Source organism: Montipora capricornis, chromosome 9 (assembly GCF_036669925.1).
Source record: "Montipora capricornis isolate CH-2021 chromosome 9, ASM3666992v2, whole genome shotgun sequence".
Taxonomy (NCBI): domain Eukaryota; kingdom Metazoa; phylum Cnidaria; class Anthozoa; order Scleractinia; family Acroporidae; genus Montipora; species Montipora capricornis.
Genome location: NC_090891.1, coordinates 39496630 through 39520901, shown reverse-complemented (window position 1 = coordinate 39520901; position 24272 = coordinate 39496630). Strand labels below are relative to the sequence as shown.

General features: G+C 37.2%; 2 protein-coding genes across 3 annotated transcripts in view; one reads left to right on the top strand and one right to left on the bottom strand.

Moving 5' to 3' along the window:
- LOC138015184 (ubinuclein-1-like) lies at nucleotides 1–21414 on the top strand. Of its 2 annotated transcripts, XM_068862135.1 has the most exons (24): nucleotides 1–278; nucleotides 456–548; nucleotides 717–761; nucleotides 1748–1810; nucleotides 2281–2381; nucleotides 2915–2966; nucleotides 3298–3401; nucleotides 4471–4995; nucleotides 5325–5367; nucleotides 6502–6588; nucleotides 7368–7407; nucleotides 7692–7776; nucleotides 8705–8744; nucleotides 10641–10721; nucleotides 10809–10882; nucleotides 11534–11621; nucleotides 13591–13646; nucleotides 14964–15014; nucleotides 15110–15129; nucleotides 15978–16027; nucleotides 16566–17590; nucleotides 18466–18758; nucleotides 20360–20452; nucleotides 21215–21414. In XM_068862135.1, the coding sequence occupies exons 1-24, from the start codon at nucleotides 117–119 to the stop codon at nucleotides 21274–21276; spliced, it is 3333 nt and encodes a 1110-aa protein (XP_068718236.1). In that variant the 5' UTR covers nucleotides 1–116; the 3' UTR covers nucleotides 21277–21414. The 2 variants fall into 2 exon arrangements, with proteins under 2 accessions (XP_068718236.1, XP_068718237.1); XM_068862136.1 differs by lacking the exon at nucleotides 20360–20452.
- Nucleotides 21415–24113: 2699 nt separating this feature from the next.
- LOC138017585 (4-hydroxybenzoate polyprenyltransferase, mitochondrial-like) overlaps nucleotides 24114–24272 on the bottom strand; it is a 4953-nt gene continuing 4794 nt past the window's right edge. The window contains 1 exon segment of the mRNA XM_068864629.1: nucleotides 24114–24272. This exon segment is cut by the window's right edge and continues 354 nt beyond it. The gene's annotated coding sequence lies outside the window, so the exon portion shown is untranslated.

Sequence of the window (24272 nt, the reverse complement as noted above, 5' to 3'; positions counted from 1 at the left end):
TGTTGATTTTGGAGCGGAGGAGCGGGGAAGTTCAAGATGGAAGAGGTTCTACTCTATGGGGTTTGACAAAGGGCCCGTGCCAAAAACTCCGGTTTTTGGCTTCGCCTTCATGGGATATGGAAAAATCTAGCCCATTTCCTTCGGAGATAGGCGATGCGTTTCTAAAAACTTCAGAAAACGTACCAACGTTGCGCTTTACCCTCTCTTTAACGGAAAGCGACGATAAGACGTGTCCTGAGTTTTCGTTTCTGGACCTTGTAAAAACCTCTGCACGCAAGGTATGCTGTAATTTCGCTTTTCTGCAATTGCTGGCTTTTATATAAGGCACGAAGAATTTTTTGTTTGGTCAGAAATTGTGCATTTTTTTGCGTTCGACGCAGTTGAAATGTACAACTGATGTTGATTCCCAAGAATTGTTGCAGAGATATTCATTTTTTCCTTTAACACTCGCGCAGTCCAGTGAAACTCCAGAGAAAACATCGTGTGATGACGATGATGGAGACGATGAAAAGCTCAAAGCCTTGGCTAAGAAATTTGAAGAGAAATACGTAAGTTGTAATCTCTGTACATTGTTGAAACGTGTTAAGAATATAGTCTGGTTCATGATCGTAAATTCCTTAGAAACCGCGATCGTGAGATGCGTGAAGTTCGAAAATTGTTTGCAGTTTATGTCGATGATTTGACCGGAAAATTGAAAACTTGTTTTTGCCTTGCAGGCTCCGAAACCTAAGCCAAAGAAACGGAGAAGAGATCGTGTGGAGGTAAACCAGAATACCCCATATTGTTGAGTTGCGTATTTCTCTGCGATTTGAAAACATCCTTGAGATATTTCTTTTCTGTCTTGGTTATTTAATTATTCCACAACGTGGATTACAACCAGATTAATTGGTTCAAGGGTAATAGCTTTCGGAATTTCCTAGAGAGGCCTTTTTGGGGGGTAGTATTGTGAGTGTGCGTTGATAATAATAATTATCCCAATCAATTGTTTAGAGTAGTTCTTAGGTTATATGTTACTAATTCATTGTGTTTATGACATGACCCTCTTGTCGAACCAAACTGCCTTTTTGGATTTCTGTTAAAAGTTTTGACGTTTTCTGATTGTTTAGTGCATTTCTGAGAACCGCAAACCCGTAGTTTATACTAGTATTATTGCCTTGAGCAAGCCGTGCAATACAAGTCGATTTTTCCGATACTCCGATAACTTGCGTTAATCTAATACACGATGTCCATTTCATGTAAACTACTTTGTCGATATCACAAGTCTATAAAGAGGGTACATTTATCCACAGAAATGAAGTACATCTGGTATGGCACTTGCTTCTCCGAGTAGTTTTTCGCTTTTAAATTTTATCTTTCCGTTTCCGGTTTTGATCGTTTCGAATGACCTTGAATTTCTTGATACAGGAAACAAAGAAGAGACTTTGTATATTTCGTTTCCGGTCTAACATATATAACACTGTCAGCTTTTTATTTTTTGATCAATAGGCACCAAATGCAAATGCTAAAATAAGGTGTGACAATTTTATATAAAAATGCATATTATTATAGTTATATCAGTGCAAACAGTTCATTGGTTCAACTTCACCAGTGGGCCTATTTGCAACTGCTTAAGATAGTCTTTTAACTGCAGTGTTTTGATCACTTGCTGCAAACAGTTGAAATCTGGTCTGGCATGATATTACATTCTGCACCTTAGCAGAAGATGTCTTCACAGACCACATACAGTAATGCTTTGTCTTCTTTGTAGGACTTGATTGATGTGACATATGGCTATGATGACACTGACCCATTTGTTGACGACAGTGAAGCTGTGAGTTCTATATCCGTTTTGAGTATTGCACTACACAAATGCATGTAAAGAAAACATGATTTGTAAATGAAAAAAAAACCTTTTGAAGTAAATTTTAAATGTTTTTTGTTAGTTACAAGTTGTTAATAATTGATATATATTGGTGACATTGTTTTTAAGTGGAACCTTAAGATACTGACTGCCAAGCATTCACCCTCAGATGTAAAATTTTGTGTATTAACTTTTCTAAATGTCACCCTAATGATGCCGACATTCATGTATTAGCAAAAGCTCAATATAGCCTAACAGATTCACCCCTGAAGTGGCTCCCCCTGACGTTAGACAGAGTAAAGTCTCACTCGCAGGGAGGAAGGATTTAAAGCCCCCCCTTATGGGAATAACTTACACGTGGTACTCTTTTGAAGTTTCTAAACAACGATTGTTGTTATTAAATTAGATTTCTTTGCTTTTGTTTTCTTTACCCTTTGAAGTATGATGAGCTGTTTCCAGCTGACTGGACCACTGAACATGGTGGCTTTTACATCAACCAGGGTGCGCTGAATTTCAGACCAGTGTCACCAGGTGGTGAAAGGTGAAACTTACGATTGTTGTTGTATTATGCCTAATAACTTGTAAATGGCTTTATTACAACTAGCATTTTGCCTACAACACATGTGTCACTAAGGCATTACTATCCGAGAGATAGAAAACTTTGTTGCTTTGGATTGAGCAAATCGAGTGAACAGCATCACAATCAGAAATTAATGTGATTCTATATAAAATCTCAGTGTTTTGGTTCTATTGGCGAACAGAAAATGTCATTTAAAAGCAGTGCAATGAAATCACCCGTTGCCTCAAATTGGCTCAATTTTACCTCTTAATCTTGAACTACTCATTCTTCATGCGCATACATGCATGAAGAACAATTTCTACAGCAGTGTTGTATCCGTGGCTATAATTATTTTTTATTACTATTATCATTATCATTATCATTATTATTGTTCTTTGGTTCAAATTATTACAACTGTTACAGGACCAATAATTAATGAAAGTAGGACCTTCACAAATGGAATATTTGTGTTTTTACTGTGTAGTTTTTGTTTAAGAAATAATTTGGTATTTTAGTGATGGAGATGACTTCCAGAAGGCAAAGAAAGTCAAGCTTAAATCTCCCAAGGTTAGAGGTGTTCTTCTTGTATACAATTTATTCAATAAATCTGGCTCCATTGCATGGAGGGGATGGAGACCCCAGGGAGAAGACCAGTTGGAAGACCAAAAAGAACGTGGAAAGACGCAGTGCGGCAAGATTTGGCTGACCTGGGTGTTAAGGAGAGAGTGGCGCTGGATCGGGCAAGATTGAGACAGATCATCGCAAGTCCAACCCCAAATATATGAAAAGATGGACTATAAATGTTCTGATAATGTATGGAAACCCTTAGTGATTTCAGTTATGTTTCCTGTGGTTTCCTGCTTAGCATTAAAATCTTGTGACGCCTTTTTTTCCTTAGAAGCTCCCAAAAGTGCCCAAGATGAAAAAAGTAAAAGATCCACATGAGAAGAAAGAACGCAAAAAATCAACAGACAAGGAAAAGAAGCAGCGAAAGAGCTCAATGTATGCTTTTATTTGTTGTCTTATGCCTTCTATTTGTCTGAGCTAAGCCTGGCCAGTTGATCGTTATTATGATAGTTGACTCTGGGAATTTTTTTTCTGGTAGTTATTTTAGTCTGTCATTATTTTCATAACACTACTCGTTCACTTGTGGGACCTTATAGATTTGTGCTTGTATCATGAAACCAAAGCCCATGGTCTTGTAAATCTAAAGGAACAAAAATTAAAGACATGGCGCAACAAGATTTGGCAAAAAGAATGGCATTACATCCATATTAATTTAAATACTTAGCTGGGGTCATTTTTTTATCATGGGGTAAAACATGCTTTAGAATTTAGACAAGCTACAGGGTGATTTGAGAATTTAGCTTACATGTACAGTCGACTCCCGATAACTCAAACCTTCAAGTTCAAGTTAACGCGAGTTAAAAACAAAGGACGGGAAATAAATGAACAGTGTTACCAGTAACTGTTTTTCTATTTATACAGTATACAATTTAATCAAGTGAAAATGGAAAAATTCATTTGCAAATAACAGTAGAAATCAGAACGTAACGTAACATGAAACAAAACGAAGCAAAGCAGCAAGAGAAGTAAAGTATTAAAGTACGTTGCATTAAGGTTGAGGTACTGGGAACTTTGCAGATGGTTTTCAAACAACATTGAGCTTACTTCTACAGAGTTCATGAAATTTGCTTTTTCGAGAAATAGTTGCAGTATGCTGTTTGTTTTTATTTGCCATATATTGAGGGTTGTGGTTTGAGTTATTGAGGGTTGAAATGCGTAGAAAACAATGTGAAGGGGAACGAAAATTGCTTTGAGTTAGCAGGAAGTTTAAGTTACCAAGGGTAAAATGTAGGACGGAAATCCAGGGGAATTCGATTTGGGTTTGAATTAGCATTAGGGCTCAAGTTATCGGGAGCCAACTGCACTTTCACGTACAGGCTGTATGACCACGTGGCTGGGCTAAATGATCACTACACCAGCCTGACTCCCTAGCCCATGATCTGTCGTAATGATGCCAGTCTGCATCTAGTAACATGCAACTTTTTCTCCTCATTGTTTTTGGCAGTGAAAAAGAAAAGAAGCATAAAAAGAAACATTCTTTGGGAAGTGCAAATATTGCAACGCTGTTATCTTCTCCTTCCTCATCTGCCAAAAATGCTGCATCAAAAAACAGCTCTGGAACAGCACCATCAAATGTTACTTCAAGTCCAAGTGTGCATGGCGCAAGCAGTGTTTTGTCGAATCTCTCATCACCAGCCAAACAACTCAATTCTTCTCAACTAAGTAATGAAGGAGATGTGAAAACAGAACCTGGATTCTCTGCTTCGGTAAATAATTGCAGCCTTGGTACAACAGGAATGGAGAATACTTCAGGAATTATGTCAACTGATACCTCTCAGAACACGTCGCTTCAAAATGGAATCCAGTCTGGTGACAGGAATGTGTCGGAGGTGTCAGAACCAAGTCTTCCTCAGTGTTTGCCAAATGATGTTGAAGGCTGCATCTTAAGATTGAAACAGGCTGGCACTAATGGTACTGCTGAGGGAAAGTGCAAGTTCTTTAATTCTGATGTGAACCACATGTTGCTGGAGTAAGTAAATTGCATACCGGTACTTTCAGTTTTTTAAAAATATGCTTGATTCTTGTTGTTAGAGGGAATGATAAAGCCAGTCAACTTAAATATGTTATAATATGTAATTTTAGCATGATCTGCTATTTCTTAAGTCCACAAATACAGATCATAAAAGGATTGTTATTTGCTAGACTATATATAATAATATGAAAGGTGCATATTGTATTTGTTCAAACAGTGGAGTAAATCAAGTTACGATTTTATTTTGGCTGGCCTATAGTTCATTACTTTCAAAGTAGTGTTCATAACTGCAATCTTTAAGGATTGTTTTTTCATTTTGTTTTTAGGCTTGAAACCAAGTCAAGGGCATTAAGCAGTAAAGTACGATCGGTAAGGCTAACTTTAATGCAGAGGTTTAAAAAAAATTGAAGTTGATGACTGGCTTGAGGCTCTTACGTTTGAAAGAGATTTGACAAAGCTGACCCCACTGTTCTGTTGCTCTGTCAAAGGTCATAGTTTTGTTTGAATTGCAAATTAAAAACAAATTTTATTGCCAAGAGTCAATTTTTATTATATGTGCGGTGTCCGCTTAAGTCAAGAGAGATTGCAAACAAAAGAAAAATCCAATTTTAATTTTCAAAAGTGTCTGCGTCTGTTTACTAGAGAGAGTGTCCGCTTATGCGAATGTGTAAGTACAGGATTTGACTGGAAGGTAAAATGGGGAATTAAAAAGTATCTGTAAGTAGAGCTGGCTGCTTATGAGAGAGTCCTTTAGTAGAGAGTTGACTGTTCTTTTTTTAAGGAAAATACTACTGGTATTTTTGGATGAAGATTAAGATCTTTCAAAATTGTTCATCCAAAATATTTCTGATTGTACCTCTTTCACAGGTGTTCTTGTTGTTACCCGGTAGTTAATTTTAGCTATAATAACATTGTTATTTTTTACTAAAGTGTTTAAAGGTACACTGTATGGAGTTTTTTTTCTGAAATCCAGGGCTGGTTGAATTACATGTAGCCCGTGATGGGACCCCAAGTGCTATTATAATTGGGTATTTCCCTATTTGTGTTCATTAATTTGTTGAAATTAGTCAACAAATGAACAAAATATCTTTTCTTTCAACTTTGTGCTAACTTAAAGCGAATTATTTCCTTGTGACACTGATAAAGGCTGCAGCTGTATACAGCTGTTGGACCATTGGATCATAATCTTAAATTTGTAAATGCTCACGGTCCGTTTAACCCAAATCTCCCAGCTTTTGCGATTGGCTTATTATATCATGGATCCCAAGTATTTTTCTTTCCACTTCCCTCTCAGATCACTTCTCAGTCTTTCTCTTTTGTTTTTCCCATAAATAAATAGCTGGATACATGTACATGTATATTTTATTGCTTTCTTTATTGGATAATAATTTTCACTATTCCTAATCCCACAATAAAACTGTAGTCTTTTGGACTTGATAAGTTTTCCATGACTATAGTCAGAGACTGAAATAGCATTAGTGCTTATTTTTCAAATTATTTTAGGGAATCTATGAGTTTTTAGCACATTACCTTCCATGTACCAAGGAGACACTCCTGAAAAGAGCAAAGAAACTTCTTTTGAGTGATCAGGTTAGTATGCACAAAACTTCGTCCCAATATAACAGCAGTGTGTGTGATATGTATCTACACGTAGATGTTGTTTACTGGATGGGAGGTCGGTATGGGTAAAAAATGTGCCCTAGGTATTTGGCCTTGGGTCCTACTACATGTAAGACCAGGGGCACAGTTTTTTTTTTCCATACGGACAGACCAAAAGCAGTACTTAACTAACTAATTTGTTTTTTCTTTTTGTTTGAAACCTGTCATTTGCCTTAAAAAAAGGTTATCTTTTTGTTAGAGGTGTCTTCCTCTAGGTAGTAAAATTGGCTTGTGCCGTGCATGTACAATCTCACCTGAATCCATTTCTATTAGAGTTGATATTTTCCTTAAATATGTAAATAAATTTTAATATCTGACTGGTCTGTCATGTGGGATTTGCCAGCATTTGAAGATCCCTTTAACACATGGAGTTCTAAAAATTATTGGCATGCCAGTCCAAAACTTGTTGGCAAAGGTTACTGTCTGCTATAGATTTTGTCTGTTATTTCCTGTTGTCTCAAAAAAACTGGTTAGGCTTCCAGTGGGCTTAACCCAGGACTGAAAGGTTTAAGAGGGACATATAGTTTTTGAGAGGACCTAATTGTTGTTAAATTGCATATATTTTAATCTTGTTGAGGGGGAACCTTATTCATAGCATTTTGTTGTTCTCAAGTGAAAATCAAGGTAGAAATCTGGGTCAAATGATTCATTGAATGAGACAAAAATGTGAAACACTGAATGACTTTTCTACTATGACATTTTTTTTGTAGGCTGGACGCTTAAGAGAGCCAATGGCTAAGTTGAAAGCAGGTACTGTTGATCACTTTTTAGGCCTTACAATTGTAGTATTGCGGACTGTTTTTTACTAGTTTTGTTGTATTTCAATGAGCCTTTAGGATGAGTCAAAATATAAAGGAGTAAAAATATTTGAAGCGATACTACATGTACGAGTACATGCCAAGACATCTGATAAGTCACTCTTTTAACATATCTAAAAAAATAAAGGGAAGCATTTAGTATGTAAAGTGGCATCTCTTCTCTATGATACTTTGCTCAAGTTCAAGTGGAAATGAGATATTGGTTGTCATTTTTAGCTGTTGATAGAGTAATGCCAGAACAAATAAAAAGGTTTGAAGAAGAAGTCAGGCAACATGTGGAAGAAGAAAGCAAGAAGCAAAGGTATGGTTTTAATGAATGGTTCTTTTATCATTTGTATGTCATATGCTACAAAAAGCTAATTAATGTATTGTGGATACTATTATGAAGGTAAAGGTCCTTATTTTACGAGGGTAACATATGACAGTGAACTAGAGTTAGTGATTGGCTACGCGGATCAGAGGAAAGTTGAAACAGACGCTGATTGAATGAGACTTGAGATTGAACTGGCGAGCTCCATCTCAGAAGAGCACATTAACCGACTGAGCTACGCCTGTCTCTCTTTAGTCTTATGAGTGATTATTATTTCCTTGGACAATAAACTATAGCCTAAATTAAATGTAACTGTAAAAATAGAATGAAAAAGGCAATAATCATTGTGTGCAGCAGCTAGAGATCAGCTCCATGCTTTACGTTTGATGGTATTTTTGTGTTTGTCTGGTGGTGGAATGCTGATCACCTGATATTGGTACATTGATGTATGGTAAGGTGAAGGTAAAGTCTGCTTTTGAGCCAAGTGACCCATTAGGCTGGAGCTTATCCCGGTTCCTATAGCATGAAGTGACTGGGAGTATTTCTACTCCTCCCTGGATGGGATGCTGGTCCCCTTAGGCCTAAAAGTGATGTTTAGGCCAAAGGTTAGCCATGAGTGACCTGTGTTTTAAACCTGCTGTACAGGTCACATGTAGATGTAGGGTTGAATATGATAATTATTGTGTTTGGAGGTGGCTGGAGATAATTTGATGTAGTATTCTGTGACCCAGTGATAGAATACAGTCTACCTATATTACGATTGTTATTTTTCTTTTGCCAGTCATCCTGTTGACAGAATAGGTACCGAGTTACTGAACACTTGGTAATAAGGGCTGTCTCCTTGGCTCCTTGGTATTGTATGACAACTGACAGAGACTAGAAAATCATTTTTTTACTTTTCAATTCATTAATCTTTCAGTGTTCCCATACAAGAAGGAGGAAACCCAGATGACCATAAGGTAAAAACAAAACAGGAACAAGAGAAACCTTCTTTTTTGCATTCTCATCTCTTATAGAGGTGCAGAACATAAACAAAAATGCAAAACATTTAATTGGCTTATCAAACAAAAACAAACAAGCACATTTTCATTGGCTCAGCGAACATGGATGCAAACAACGTCATCTCTCCATGGAACTTTCTGGAAAGCGATCGGGACTTTGCTTTGACGTCATTTGAAATGCAGTAAATAAATGCAATTGGGCAATCGAAATGTTTACTGCCCATATCAGGAGTTTCCTTGGTGGGATTAAGGAATCTTGTCAAACATTGGTCCGGAAACAAATTACGAACACTTTTTCAAGGTCATACAAAAGTCACTCTATCAAATTAGGGTAGAAAAGATACTTTTGCCTGTCCCGCAGTGTTCGACACTAATGCTTGCCCGATTGCCCGGGGCAAGCAAAATATATCCCTGGGTAAGTACATGTACATGTAAAACAACTCTAAGACTTGCCCAATCGGGGAATCAAAATTTTTTTTCAACTATTATTTTGCGGAAAGATTTGATTTGGAATGAAGAAAGTGACTAGACATATGACGTAGTCACTGCAAACACGATTAAAAAATAAACAACGTTACATCTCTTTCCTGTCATTTATTTTTCTGTTAAAAATATATGGTACAACCTCAAAACAGATTCAAAAGAGGAACATGTACATACCTGCGATCTTTCTCCTCGTGAAAAGGACGTTATTTACAACCAAACCCAGTTTTTGCACAGCCAAATACGTTTCGATACTTTGATATTGAACAAAGGCACAAGAAAATTTTACCTTTCGTCACGCAATTTCAACCAGCTTTGAAAGGCTTTTAAGAAGAACATACTATTCGGCACAAATGGCAATTAATAATAATTATTATCATTCAAAACCAGCCTAATCTCAGAGAGGAGATATTTAAGGAATAAGGAATCTCCTTTGACCTCTTATGGAAAAGGAAAATCGCTTGAAGATACGCTTGTCAAAGCAAAACTGTGAAGGCAGCTAGAATATCATGGACACACAGCAGGAGTCACATTGGTCTGTCAAATCCATTTTACACAAAATTGACGTTAAATTTTTACAAGCCTCCTTTGAGTTTTAATGGGCAACAGGTCTTTAGAAGGTGGGCAACCGAAAAAACAAAACTGATTGCTTAAAGGGCAAATTAGTGAGAAAGTAAGTGTCAAACACTGTTAGTTCATTGTAATAGAATGGCAAAATAATAATTAAAGTACATGTACACCTGTACGTAATTGGAATGGAAATGCGTAGTGTGTAATTATATAAGTAAACCATTACGTTGTTTTAATTAATTGAACCAATCTTTTTTTGTGAAATTTTATAAGCAGACACCAGGAACAAACATACCATAATCTACGTAAAAGCAAAGAAACACAGACACATAAACACACACCAAAACGGCAAAAGGGAATTAAAGGAAAAAGCAGGGTTTGTTTGAAGATGTTAAGACTCTTGGATTTGCGTTCTTTATAAATAATATTATTTGCATTTTTTTTTGTTGAAAATTAGGCTTATTGTGATCTGTTAATTTAGTTTGCCTTCCATAGCTGATGTGGTTTGATAATCGATATTCATCCTACATGTAAAACATGCTTTAGAGAGATTGGGTTTCAATGTGTATCTTTGGTTACAGCAAAGGGCATTGCATGGTAATTGTTTTTTGCACCATATTGGTGATAAAACTTGTGTAGCCATTAGTAATGTTTCAAAATTTCGATCTTTCATTTTAGATGGAGTCTGTAAAATTTTAACAAAATTTGAAATAATTTAAAAATTATTTTAAACATAATTAACATAATTTAAAAACATATTTTAACATAATTTAAAAATTATTATTATCCCTTTCTTTGCAGAAAGAACTTTTCAAAACTGCAATGGAAGTCAGTGATGATATTGAGAAAGGGGATGAAGTCACCACACCAACAGATCCTAACGTAAGGACGTCTACCTGGCCTTAAAGTTTGATAAGAAACCAATATGGTATGCATATTTTTAAATCTGGGCTTGTTATATATATCCAGGCACCCATTCAACTTGACGACAAAGCAAAGAAAAATGTTCCCAAAAGGAAGTTCATTTGGACTGACGAACTAAGGTAACTATTTGATTTAAACTGTTGGTTAAAGAAATATTACGGCCATCCCTTTGACTTGAGGATTGCATTAATTTTTCAAGAACTGTCCGTCTCTGGTAATTTGACGAAGAGTGCATGGAGGGTCATCCCAACCATTGAAATCGTACTTTCATGATGGCAATCATAATGGCAGCGAAATAAAATATTCTTCTGTTTTAATGCTAATAAGCCTTTCTAGCCTTCCTATGACAAGCAAATTTCAAAGCATATTTTGTTTCAAAATGAGGACAGTAGGTCTAATTAACATAAAGATGGTCACCATTAATTTTATGAAAGTGGTCTTTCTCTTGATTGACTTACAGGTATTTACAGTTTTGTACACTAAGATCAGCAGTTGAGATAATTGTACGAAAGTAAAATCTACTGTTCTTTTTGTGTGTGCCTCATGGTATCAGAATGTTGGAATATTATTGATGCATAATTGCCTAATGATAATGATAATGATAACGATAATGATAACGATAATGATAATGATAATGATTATTATTCACATGTAGGTCTGTAAACATTCAAATATCCTTAATGTTACTAACTTACTGTATACAGTAGAAACCAAAATTGTTTATACCAGAAGCTGTTAGTTTTTACAAGCCTTGTCAATTTTCTTCATAGAGGACTGTTGTGTGATGTTGTCCAGATGAAGATCAAAATTTTTGAAATGTCTAAGACAAGAGCTCAATCTGCAGAGGAATTTTTAAAGGTAACATCTCAAGTACATTTATTGCTTTGGTATTCTACGTTATGCTACAGCTAGTACACATAATGGCCAGAAGGGCAATAATGATAAAAGTGAAGAACAGTTCTCAAAAGATACTGTCGGCCAACAGTCGGCCAACTATTGGCCGTCTGTCGGCTGACTGTTGCCCAACTGTCGCCCGACCATGGGCTGACCGTTGGCCATTTGTTGGTCGTTTGTCAGCCAACAGACAGCCAACAGTCAGCCGACAGTTTTCGTTATGTTGCAAACTGAAGTGTTGGCCGACCGTCGGTCAACAGTTGGCCAACAGTCGGTGACCTTTCGGTGACCTGTCAGTAAGACGTGTACTGAAATGATCGCAAACACGTACTTATTTACTGCTTCAACAACTAGAACGAAAGGGAAAAATTAATTGCAAAGAGATACTTTACCCTGTACTCTCAATAGTTAGTACGGCTATTGCTTACCTTGCTTTCTTTGGCTAGCAAAACATGCCTATATTGGTTCGATTTCATTTGTCCGCCATATTGAAAACGTTTCCTTTCCATACATGAAGTTTTGTAAACTATGGTTTCGCAATGCAGGATAGGATGATTGAAAAAGTGCCTTTTTGCTGCCGAGAAAACATGCCTATTTGATAGTAAAAATTCAATTAAGGAAATAGGTACATGTACAAAATTGGTACATACGGTCTGGAGATGGTTGTCTATTTGCTGTTTTCAACTTTTATTGCTTTGGGTTACTTTTTGGCTTCATTAACACTGTCAGCCGGCTGTCGGTATCATGTCAGCTGACAGTTGGCCAACAGGTTGCCGACAGCTGAACATGGGAGCTATTAATTGTTCACTTTCGCAATAATATTAATTTGTGTAAAGTAAACTTAATGATATGTTGCAATTCTCCATACATTTTGAGATCCTTTTATGTGCAACGATTTGAATAAGTTTGATTACTACACTGTTCACTTTATGGCTTTAAACAATGTATAATAAAGATGTGCAATTTGCCTGTTTAGTGCTGAGATAATATCAGAATCAAATGCATACAATGAAGAGAGTGGAGACATGGAGCATGTTGATTCGATTCATAACACAGTATTACCCATCTTTGAATGAAAATGAATGTATATTTGAAGTGCGGGGTAATACATGTAGACGAATGAGAGAAGCGATCCTTGCTCTTAGCTGATCAATTTAAGCAATTGTCTATAATAGACACGCCTGAAAAAATTCATGTGGCTGCTGTGGGATAAGAACCCATGACCTCTGCAATGCCGCTACCGGTACCTACTGAGCTACTAACAGTATGAAGCCACACTGTTGGGAGTAGATCAACTTGTTGGGCTGATTTGTTTGCATGAAGGACTCTATAAATGAAATGGATGTATATTTGAAGTGCAGCTAGTTATAGATGAATGAGAGAAACTATCCTTGCACTTTGCTAAACAATTTATGCAATTATTGTCTCTTACGGGACTGTATTTTTCTGCGATGTCTTTAGGAGACAATTTCTTAAATTGTCCAGCTAAGTGTGTAGATTGCTTCTCTCGTTCATAACCAATTTACAACACTCAAGTGAAGCTATGATCCTATACTGTCAATACAAATTTTATTAGCACTCCCTAAGGGGGCTTTTCAGTACTAATACTACTACTGGTAAATACTATAAGTTAATTACATTAAAAATTAAAACCAATTAAAATGGTCGATAAAAACTGGTAGTCTAAAGGTAAGATAAAAGACATGCCGAGAAATTACAAAATTGATGGGAAAGAGGGTAGAATTATGTGACAAAATTGTGCTATGAAGATAAAAATTCACATAAGAGTTTAATTACCTCATAATCTCGGTTTAAAAATAATATTAAGATTAATATAACCAATCTTTATTGTAAAGGGCATTTATATCACACTCGGATGTATAAGGCACTATGTAGGTATAAATCAACATTAACATTTTAAAAATTTTTTCAGCATTTCTTCGAAAATGAAGTCCGCCCATTGTGGCCCAAAGGCTGGATGACTAGCAGGCAAGAAATGTAGACAGATTGAATTAATGAAATCAATTCAAAATTCTGTTTAAAAACTTGATTGTGCGAAGGTTATTGGCAGAGCTTATCAAAAGGTTGTGGTGACGACAAAGACCCTGTCCAATAGCAGTTCTTTGGGATGTCAAAGAACATTCACACTGCTAGGCACAGGTCTGACATCCTACACATCACATCATTGTTTTGAAAACGAATCTTTCTGGGCTTAATTAACAAATGTTTGTATTTAACTAGCAGTAATCTTGGATTATTGAAGTGCGTTCTCTTAGCCTGTGTGTTTCTGTAGGGTTCCAAGCCAGAAAACTGTAAGCATGTGACAAAAAGGGGCTGTCATCAGATAGAGAACGATACGTGTGCGAGAATCCACGCGAGGGTGCCCCTGCAAACAAGAAAAGAATCTTTGGGAGGCTATTTTGGTGTCCCTTACAGAGAAAAGTGTCAATTCCTTTTGGCAAGACCACACAATCATCCACTCTGAACAAAATTAGGACACGTTCTCCTTCGATCGAACGCACAATTAGTACAAACTTGTATGATGTGCCCCAGCCTGTAATCATGAGTAAATTTTTGTTGTGGTTCAAACTTTTTTTGTGGATCAATATGCTTTAACCATTGACACCTCAAATGCCATAGGACGCCCCCGGTTGGTGAGTAAAATCGTCTGGTGTTGGGGGGGGGGGGGGGTGAAATGTTAAGTCTCACTCCCAGGAGTCGATGGCCTAAACTAGTTTAGTTTTGATTTTCCTTTGTGTCAGATTATACTAATGAATACTATACAAAGAAAACTCAAAATTGAACTGTACAATATCCTACCGTGCACCGGTGGCTCAGTTGGTTGAGCACCGGGCTGTCACACGGGAGGTAGTGAGTTCAACTCCGGCCGGACCAACACTCAGGGTCTTTAATAACTGAGGATAAAGTGCTGCCTTTGTAACCACATCTGCAAATGGTTAGACTTACAAGTCTTCTCAGATAAGGATGATAAGCCGGAGGTCCTGTCTCACAGCCCTTGTTCATTAACTCTGTGGGATGTTAAAGATCCCACACACTATTCGAAAAGAGTAGTGGACAGTGTTCCCGGTGTTGTGGTCTGACCTTTCCAGCATGTGGTCGGCCTGGCAGGATTAGCTTGAAGGGCTTCTGTGTGAATGAGACCACAATTGTGTATAACAGCCAGAAATTAGGCTACTTAGCCAAGTGCTGGAGCCTGGCGGAAATGCGGAAAATGCGGAAACCTTTTCCTGTTAACCTGCTGATCTTGGCAATAGTAATTCAATCCTTTTCTTTTTCAATCTGTAGAATCCTTTTTAAAGAAAGCAAGCAGGCTCATGGAAAGTTCACCAGTGTTCCGTAAGTGAGCCAGAACTTAAAATTATGTGCAGTGCAATAATGATATTTGATTATTTTATCTGTGTAATATTTGATATTGTCTTTCTTTTTCACAGAGCTAAATCGCACAAGAAACGTAAGTAATGATATATGCAGTCCTTTTTACTTGTGCTATAAAGAATCCCTTAAATAGATTATTGGTGTGGCCAGTTATTTCTAAAGTTAGCAATAGTATGAAATGTGCACTGGAGCTGTATCAGAAGTTCATTTAAGATAAATGAAGTATATTTTATAGGTTTTAAGTTTTGAAGTACATGTACTGTTTAAAAACCGAGAAGCATGCCTCATGTTTTTAGACCCGATAAAACATGTGCTGCAAGTTTTTTGAACAGTTTCAAAAACATTTTTCGAAAAGCTTGTCCCTTGGGAGTCTGAACAAAGGTTCAAAATGTGAGGGTAAGATATCAGCATACCAGAAACAAGCCGGCCCACCTCATTACTATTCTTTGTTTAAAGAATTGTAATGAGGAGTGTTTTATCAGGTTTAACGCTCATGCATGTGACATTAATCGATGTTTTGTTTGCTGTTTATTCGAGCTGTTGTAACGTGAATCAATAAATCAGAATAAAACGCCTTCAGCTTTACGTGTCAGGTTTTTAACCCTAGACCTATCTATTACCTGCAACACTTGCGCAAATAAAATTTTTACCCAGTCTTTATACTCCATTTGTTTAAAGCCTGCCAGTCTAGAATAAGGGTCGCGATTTGAGAAGTTTACATATGGGCAGATTCATATTTTTGTGTTTCCATAAATAAACATGTGGTATGTGTGTATGTGTAGTTAGAGAAAAAAAGGTACAAAAAATTGACCAATCTTAAAACTGCTTGTATTTTAAACCAGAAAAGTAACTTGTCCACACAATTAAATTAAGTGGTCTTAAAACATGAGCTGCCCTAACATTTGATGGTTTTTTCTTCTTCAGCTGGACCCATTCCTAAGAAGCAAGGGGAATCACCTGAAAATCAGGATAGTGTGAGTTACTCCTCTGGATTTGTAGTAAAAATACCAGTGACACTTTTGCATATCAGTAATAAATTGCTGATCCAGTGTAGGCAAAACAAATTTACGTAAAGTGAAAAAGGAAAAAACTATTGGATCATTGTTTTCTCAGGAAATTTGCTTCTTGCAGGAGTTCTAAAAGTGTGAAAATTGTCAATGATTTCGGACACCACATAGCCCTTTACAACCTAACTGGATCATTGGATCAGTATTAGATGCAGCTCTTTTGTGTTGAGGATTAGTGTCAATTGGTACAGTTCCTGTTATGTTTTTTGTGCCCTCACGAGAGCCCTTTAAAATAGTTCTTTTGTACCACGTTTTGTTCTTCAGGCCTCGGTTGTTCAAAAGTTGGATAACGCCATCTACCGGATAAATCTCTATCCACCCTTCGAACAAGTGGGGCCAGTTGTGTATGGTGGTACTGAAGTGATCTATTCACTGAACAATTTATCACGTCTGTTTATTTTGTAAAATTTAATGCATTTTCTCCACGTTCGTTTGGTTCCTTTAGAATGCCGGAAATCTCGATTTAAAAGAATCTCCCAGCAAGTTGTCTACTTCTGTCAGCACTACTGTCAGCTCTGGTATCCCTGTTCCAGTACTCTCCGGGTCCACAGAAACATCGGCAATATCAGCTCTTGTGAATCTTGCACAGTCCAAGCAGCACTCTCCTGATGTCAAACAAGTGACACCTGCTGCATCGCAAACTGTTGCCTCACTGACTTTCAAACCTGTGGTGACATCTGCTGTGGCAACTAAAATGGAGACTACAGCTGTAAGCAGGCCTGAGCTCATACTCCAAGCTGTACCCATCATCACAGGATTAAACCTTTCTCAAAAAGACTCTGTCCAGAAAGCATCCGTCAAATCCCTCCCCTCATTGGATAATCTCAAATCAAAGTCAGCTGTGACAATATTGGACTTTGCAGACATGATCTCGCCTGAAGAAGGACAGGGAGAAACATCAAAACAGTTGCTTTCTCAACAGCCTCTGGGTGAAAAGCAACAGCCTGCCTCTGTTTTAAATAAGTCTCCTTCATCTCAGGAAAAGCCAAGAGACCCACTTGCAAGGGACCAACCTTTGACTCATCTCCCAAGTTCTGTGATTGCCACATCCATTTCGCTTCCAAGTGAGCCTTCTTCCATTTCATCTGCATGGACTCAAGCTGCCATGACGTCCCCGCCAAAGATTACAAGGTCATCTGCAGCGATCGTTGCAAGCACTGGACCATCTGCTCTTCTTACAGCTCCAGCTGGGAATGTTGGAGCTGTAGGGTTGCCAAACAGTTTCATAGCATTGTCATCATCATCACTGAGGCATATACAGCAGCAACAGCAACAGCAACAGCAGCACCAGCATCAAAAGGGTGCTGCAGATCTTTTGTCAGCAATGAGGCAGCAGCAACAAAAAGCTGCCACAGATGTGGTGTCTGCAATGATGCAACAGCAGCAGCAGCAAACCAAGTCTACTGTTGCTTCTGCACCACCTCCAGGTTCTCCTCAAACAATTCTGGACAGTATTACCTCACCCAGAAGGTGTGTGCTGTTTTATGAGATACAGGGAGTGTTTTTACAATTAGAAACTTACTTAAAGGGATCTTCAAGAATTGAGGATGGCTACAGCAATGAAAAAGTCACTTCAAAATATATTTTATTAACTATTAATTTTGTTCTGTCTTAAAGGGGACATAGTTTTTGAGTGGATATTGAAGTTGTTAATTAAGCATGGTGCCTTCTATTGTTATTGCGCGTACTGTACGTTCTGCGCATCTCGACATACTCAGGTTTCCTATTGGTAAAGCTTACTAACACAGGATATTTTTGCACGCTTTTAAACTATCCAGCGAAAAGAAGATCTAAGTAATTACTCTTGGTGTCCAAAAAGAAAATGCATTTTTGAGAGATGATTGAGTTTCAATTTGAGAAAGAACACTATACATTGCTTCGTATGTTAAAGCTTTTTATAAATATTGTTCATGAATTATCTTTGAAAAATGCGGGGTTACCTCCAATTTTCTTGTTGGATTTTGATAACACTTGTTAAGATCTACACTTACAAGGTAGAAATGAAAATAATTCAAGGAAAGTGTATGCGAGCGGTTAGAAAAAATCGGGCGAAAAATCCTATTATTATATTGGCACAAATAGTTTTTGAGGTAAGGATAGCTAGAGAACCAATGATTCACTGTTGAAAGCTCATGTTGTCATCAAAACCTTAAATTTGGTTATTTCACCTTGTTGTTTTGAAGAGTACAGCAAAAAAGAAATTCTAATTAAAAATGCATACCACATTTGCAGCACAACTATTTTCCCTCGTTGAATCAATAACATTGTAATTGTTTCTGTCCTACATGTAACATCTTCATCAATCAAGTTGTGATTCGTTTACTTTGTTGTCTTTCTTTCAACAGGTCTTCAGGGGATCTCAAGAGCTGCCAAGCTGTGCCTGCAGGATTTACTCAAGGCTTATCACCTCAATCCATCGCTATGTCCCTCAGTTCCCCTGTTCCTTCTCAGCCACTGCACCAGTCCCAACCCCCTAACCTAACATTATTTGGTACCAATCTCCAAGGCAAGGTGACCACACCCTTGACCCACATTGGTATGGTTCCATCGTCCACGCTCCAGTCTGCTATGCTTCACCTGTCTCGACAGTCACGGGAACAAGCTGGAATTGTTCTGCCACAGAATCACTTTAACCAAGGTAACTAGCCAAGCTTTTGGTTGCATTTGTATTTGTTAACATTCAGTGTAAGAGATACATGTATGTCCAGAAATGCACATAATTTGATGCACGCAGATTTCAATAAGCGTCACAAAGTGTCCCGTTGCTCTTGTCCCCAACTTCAACATCATTTGTGTCTTGGAATACAGACAATTAATGTCACAAAGTGTCTTTCAAGTGCTGCTCCTGAAGTACATCTAAAATGTAACGATAAAAAGCTGCATTTACCCTAACCTAAAAATAGCACTATCCTTTACCCTTGTACCTCATTGTTAGAAATAGTAAATGCAAATGCTTCGACTTGAAGGAACGCTTAGTGTTGGTTGCCGGTTGTCTTGAAAACTACGGTAGGACCCTAAGACCCAAAAAACTCGACAAAAGTAATCCAAAACCCTCAGTTTGGCTAACACTTGGTTGTAAAGTTGGTTAATTTTTGAGTTACCTCAAGTGAAGTTCAAGTCCTTCGTTCGCCACAACTTGTTTCAAAGTGAAAGCTGGGCAATCCACCATATTTAACGGAGTAACCACGCTCCATGTGTGGCCGGACATCTTCGTTTCCCCTCGGATGTATATATTGGCCCTGTGACACTCTAGGCCTAAAAACCAACTTTAAGCCTAGGGTTAGCCAAATTGAGGGTTTTGGGTTACTTTTTTTTTAGTTTTTGGGGACTTAGGGTATTATTTTGTTTTCGAGACACCTGTTGGATGTCAAAATTGGGTGTGCATCGAATTACCGGTACATGCGTTTCTAGTCATAAGTGCAGTGTAACAGCTGATGCGGCAAAGCCAGGTTAACCAAAATTACACAAGACGCATTGTGAAAGATGCTTTCTTGGACACATGCTGACCATGGATCAACCATGGACACGTTCAGAGCTTTGTGACCCGATCATTTGTGCAAAAAAAAAGCCCCTGATGGCAATCTTGCAAGCTGTTGTTTGTCTTTCTTACCTTTAAGATCTTCAGTCATTTTTGTTGCTGTGGAAATGTCTTTTTTAACCCATTGACTCCCAGGGGTTCCCCATTGACGAGTAAAATTATCTGGCGATTGACAGAGTAAAATAATAAGTCTGGCCGGTTTAGGCCGGTTCGGACGTCAAAGGGTTAACATGGAAAGGAGATTGGCAACCTGTAAATGCAGTAAGATATGTTACCACAGCTGTCTGTTCACTCATTTAATGAAAATTAATTTTCTTATTGGCAATGTAAATTATATTGAAAAATTAGCGGTAATTCTATTTTAAGAGTTCTGAAGCAATCTAAAGATTGTTTCCTAATCATAGGTTTGACCTAATCTTCCTAGTCTATATTATCTTAGCATACTGAACTTCATAATTTTGTTATCCAGTCATTAATCAATTTTTTTTGTTAACTTTAAAAGGCTGGTTTACCAGTGATGTCAAATGATAATTTTAGAATCCCTGTGACTCAAATGAAATGTTCACATATTTTTTAATTATTAAATGTTTTTTGCTTAATAGTAACAAAGATAACCATAATGATAATAAAAACAATAATACTAAAGAACTTTTAACAAAAAGTACAGCTAGTTTAAGATCTCTTTATTCAAATTTCAACAGTTCTTTTGGGAATGAGCCCAACAGTCAATCAGAGCTTGCCATCATTACAGCTGCCCCATGGTGCATTGCTCTCCAATCAGCCAGTTTATCAAGGTAATTAATTGACATCACTGTTGCAGGAATAAAATGGAAGTGTGCAAATAAATGATGTTAAGTTCGTTTTAAAATTAAAGTGATTAAGATAATTAAAGTTAACTTAAGAATTTCTCAAGATTCAAACAAAAGTTTAATCATGCTTTTTTGAAAAAGTACTTTGACATTTGATGATGCAGTGTTGATAAACGGGACAAAATGTCTGAGGAACATTGCCTCAATAGAAATAAGGACCTGTAATTTATAAAATCTAATAGAGGAAAAACTAAATTTTACTATCCTAAAGTACTTTGTGGAAAAAAGGGTTACACTGCACAGAAAGTAACTATTTTGTTTCATAAATTGTTTTTGAAATAGGCTGTTTTAACATGGGGTCTCAAATCATGCCACCATTTTTCAAGACCTATCTTGGGTAGCTTATGGGATTTGAACATGGGTCAGAGTGTCTACAAGACTTATTTTTAGCAGAGCCAAAATGAGTATTATGACAAGTGACAAATGCCTCAAAGCTTTCATCGTTCAAGTGGCGTAAACAGGAACTTGAATCCTGCCTGCTAGGCAGAGTTGCAAAACCTCACAGACTTGAAAAAGAAAACAATGAAACCGGGGCTTTAAAATACAAATGCAGGCAATAAAAGTGTAATGAAAGAGGTGATGATCAACATCTCAATTTAACACAATACAGTAATTTTCGCTAGATGAATATTTTATTATTTCAATTTGTATTGATCATTCAAGTCTGTTTTCCTTCTTTTTTTGCAGACCCAAATCAAAGCTCTTCCAGTGGGACACACCAATCACCATTCTTGCCTCGTTTTAGCTAGTTTTGTACTTAACACTAACTCAATTCTATCATGTACAAATTTTCCAAATTTCTACTCAGATTTTATACTTAAATTTATTGTCATTTGTCAAACATGCATTTAGGAGCTTTGGGTAAAATTAAAAGTAATAAAAATAAATATTGTTATTGCATTGCTTAGGAAAGCAAATGGTCAAAGGGCCGAACAAAAATGTGGGATTTTTTTCCTGTCTGGCATGCTGAAACCTCAAAATCAATATTGTATGTCAAATTTCAAACCGGGGGAAGAAGTTCGAGATAATGCAGGAAAATTTTCTTATCTAGGTCAACCACAGTGGTTTAAATGCCTCTTTAAGCAGTAAGGTGAGGTATGGATGTCAATTGTCTGCACCCGTGCACAACATCTGGTTGGCATGTGGATGCATATTTTGCATACAACAGTACATATATTTAGGAAAATGACCTGATCCCGTGGAAATAAACTAAGGATATAGTGTGTGATTTTGCTGCAACCTGGCAAAGAACCAGCAAGGTTCATTAGCTTGGATAAATCAACAAGTTTAGAGGGACAGTTTCACAGTTTTGAGCTTGTCCAAGGTTTGGCACTGGCAGTTGCAAATTTTACGGTTTCTTACTGAACCAGAAGATGTTCATTAATCGCTGAGAGTATTAAAGCAAATGCACTGATTGACTGAGACCCAAATTTGGTGGAAGATACTGCCGTTTTACACAGAAAATATTAAGTTTTGACCTGGCATCGAATTTATTGTATGGGGTGAACATGCTATGCACAAGTTACCTCTTTGCATGCAGTAGGTTCATAACACAAAGGAAATAATTGCAACAGTCCTTCCATTGTTTTCATTTCCTGCATCACTTCTTTCGATTGTTTCAATAGCAATGGAATTAAACTAATAGGCTGACTTGATAGTTTACACATGCTCATAAATGTGAAACTCTCTCCCTTTCAATTAACCTTGAGCTGTATTCTTAAATTTGGTTGCCAAGTTAAAGTAGCAGTTACCAGGGAAGCAGAGGCCCTTCAGTCTTATTTCCTCTCTGCAACCTATCTGCGAAGGGCCTCTGCTTTCAGGGTTGATTAGAGTGTGAAGTTGATCATGGAAAATGATGGCTTTAGCAATTATGTTATATACATGTTGTTTGTTGCTATAAGCTGGGGGGATGAGTTGAGGTGCCTGATCATTGACTGGGTTTGTAGCATTTTCAGGTTGTACTGTGAGTTGCAGCATGCTTTTTATTATTAATTTTCACATGCCGTGTAGAAATTTAACTGGGTAACATAAGCAGATGTAACCTCAAGTAAGGCCTGCAAAGCGAGGTTAGTGAATACAGCAACAGAAGCAAAGGGCTACAGTACTGGGCCCGGTTGTTCAAAAGCTGGTTAACGCTAATCCGAGATTAAAAATTAACCAACGAGTTTATTTCTCTACTCCCAAATGCTGTTTGGCGGTGATACTCGGCAAAACTTCACATTAGAAGAAGTCAATCTTCAAAAACAAGAAGCAACAGAAACTTTCACCCTGAAGTTGAAAACATGAAACAAAAGTTTACACTAATCCTGGATTAAGTTAATCGGCTTTCGAACAACCGGGCCCTGTACTGTAGATATGCTGCAATGAATTGGTTATTCAAAGACTGCCAACAGTGTGAGAGTTATAACAAAGAAGTGAAATGTCAGAGTGGTAATAAAAATGCCTGTCAGTTTGCAGTTGAGGTTAGCTTTCATGTTCTGAACTTTGCTCTCACTGGTTAAAACATAATCGACATGCATGAATGAAATTTTTAACAGTAGCAGTGCAGCCACAGGACTGGCGTGGTGTGCTGGTAAACTTGTACTGCCTGGAAATAATAATTTATTATTATCAACTTATTTTTCTACTCATTTGTGAAATTTGGAATGATGTATCAAAGACCATTTTAGGTGTTTAGCCAACTGACCTTATCTTTGAGCTAAAGCAAAGCTTGGGTTAACTTTGTCAGCAGGTTTCAAAGCTTAACACAATGAAAGACAAACAATGATGTTGGTATCAAAACCATCACAGCCAGCTGCGTTTTGGCTTCCATCAATCAAATTTCCAAACAAACTCGGGAAGATCGAATTGGAGTTTTTGTTTAGTTCATCAATCGAATACCATTATGATATCTTTTTAGCGGTTCTTCACTAAAAAGATGCATACAAATTCTTTCACTTTCCATCAACATTGAGTGCAAATGTACAAATGTACCATGGGAACCAAAGATGCTGATTGGTAGGTTACGTCACACAATTATTGATTTCGGCTTCCGTGGTTTTGGCGTCGGTAGGTTGATTGATGAAAGCCAAAACGCAGTTTGTCTGTTGACACTTAAGATGAGAGACTGCAAAATTATGAAAATCGCAGCAATTAAGACCCATGGGCAAAAGAGCCCAACAAGTAGATTTCTTGGAAGAAAAAAAAAAAACTCAATTTCTTCATTTCAGCTTTGTTTTCACATGTGATTAGCCCTATTTGTGAGCTGATTAAATTTGGTGCTTAAAAGTTGTGTAAGGAAGATGCCTCAGTGGGAACATATATTTTGTTCCATTGCAAAGTTGAACAAAGGACAAATGAGTGAACGAAAAATAGATTGAGTATTAAGAAACGAAATCTTAAGGTCATGCAAATTTTGCAAAATTTAAATATTTGGGTCTCCTTTGCCTATGGATCTTTAGCCATAAAATGGGTTATTGCCAGCCACTGGAACATTCATTTCTTTTTTAAGAGCATTAAACCATTGAGCAAAAATAAAAATTTGCACATGTATCTATGCGTCTTTATTAATTTTGGTATGAGTGGTCTAACCTGCTGGTGGAATCTTTGCAAACGAATTTATAACAGTAATTAGTCCTCCCAAGAAATTACTGCACATTGAACGCGTATTGCACAGTTTTTTTCAGTTGAAAAACTTTGAACCCAAGATAAAAGATAATCTTTGTGCAATTTAGTTTTAAAAACTTAATGAAAAATGTATGGACTC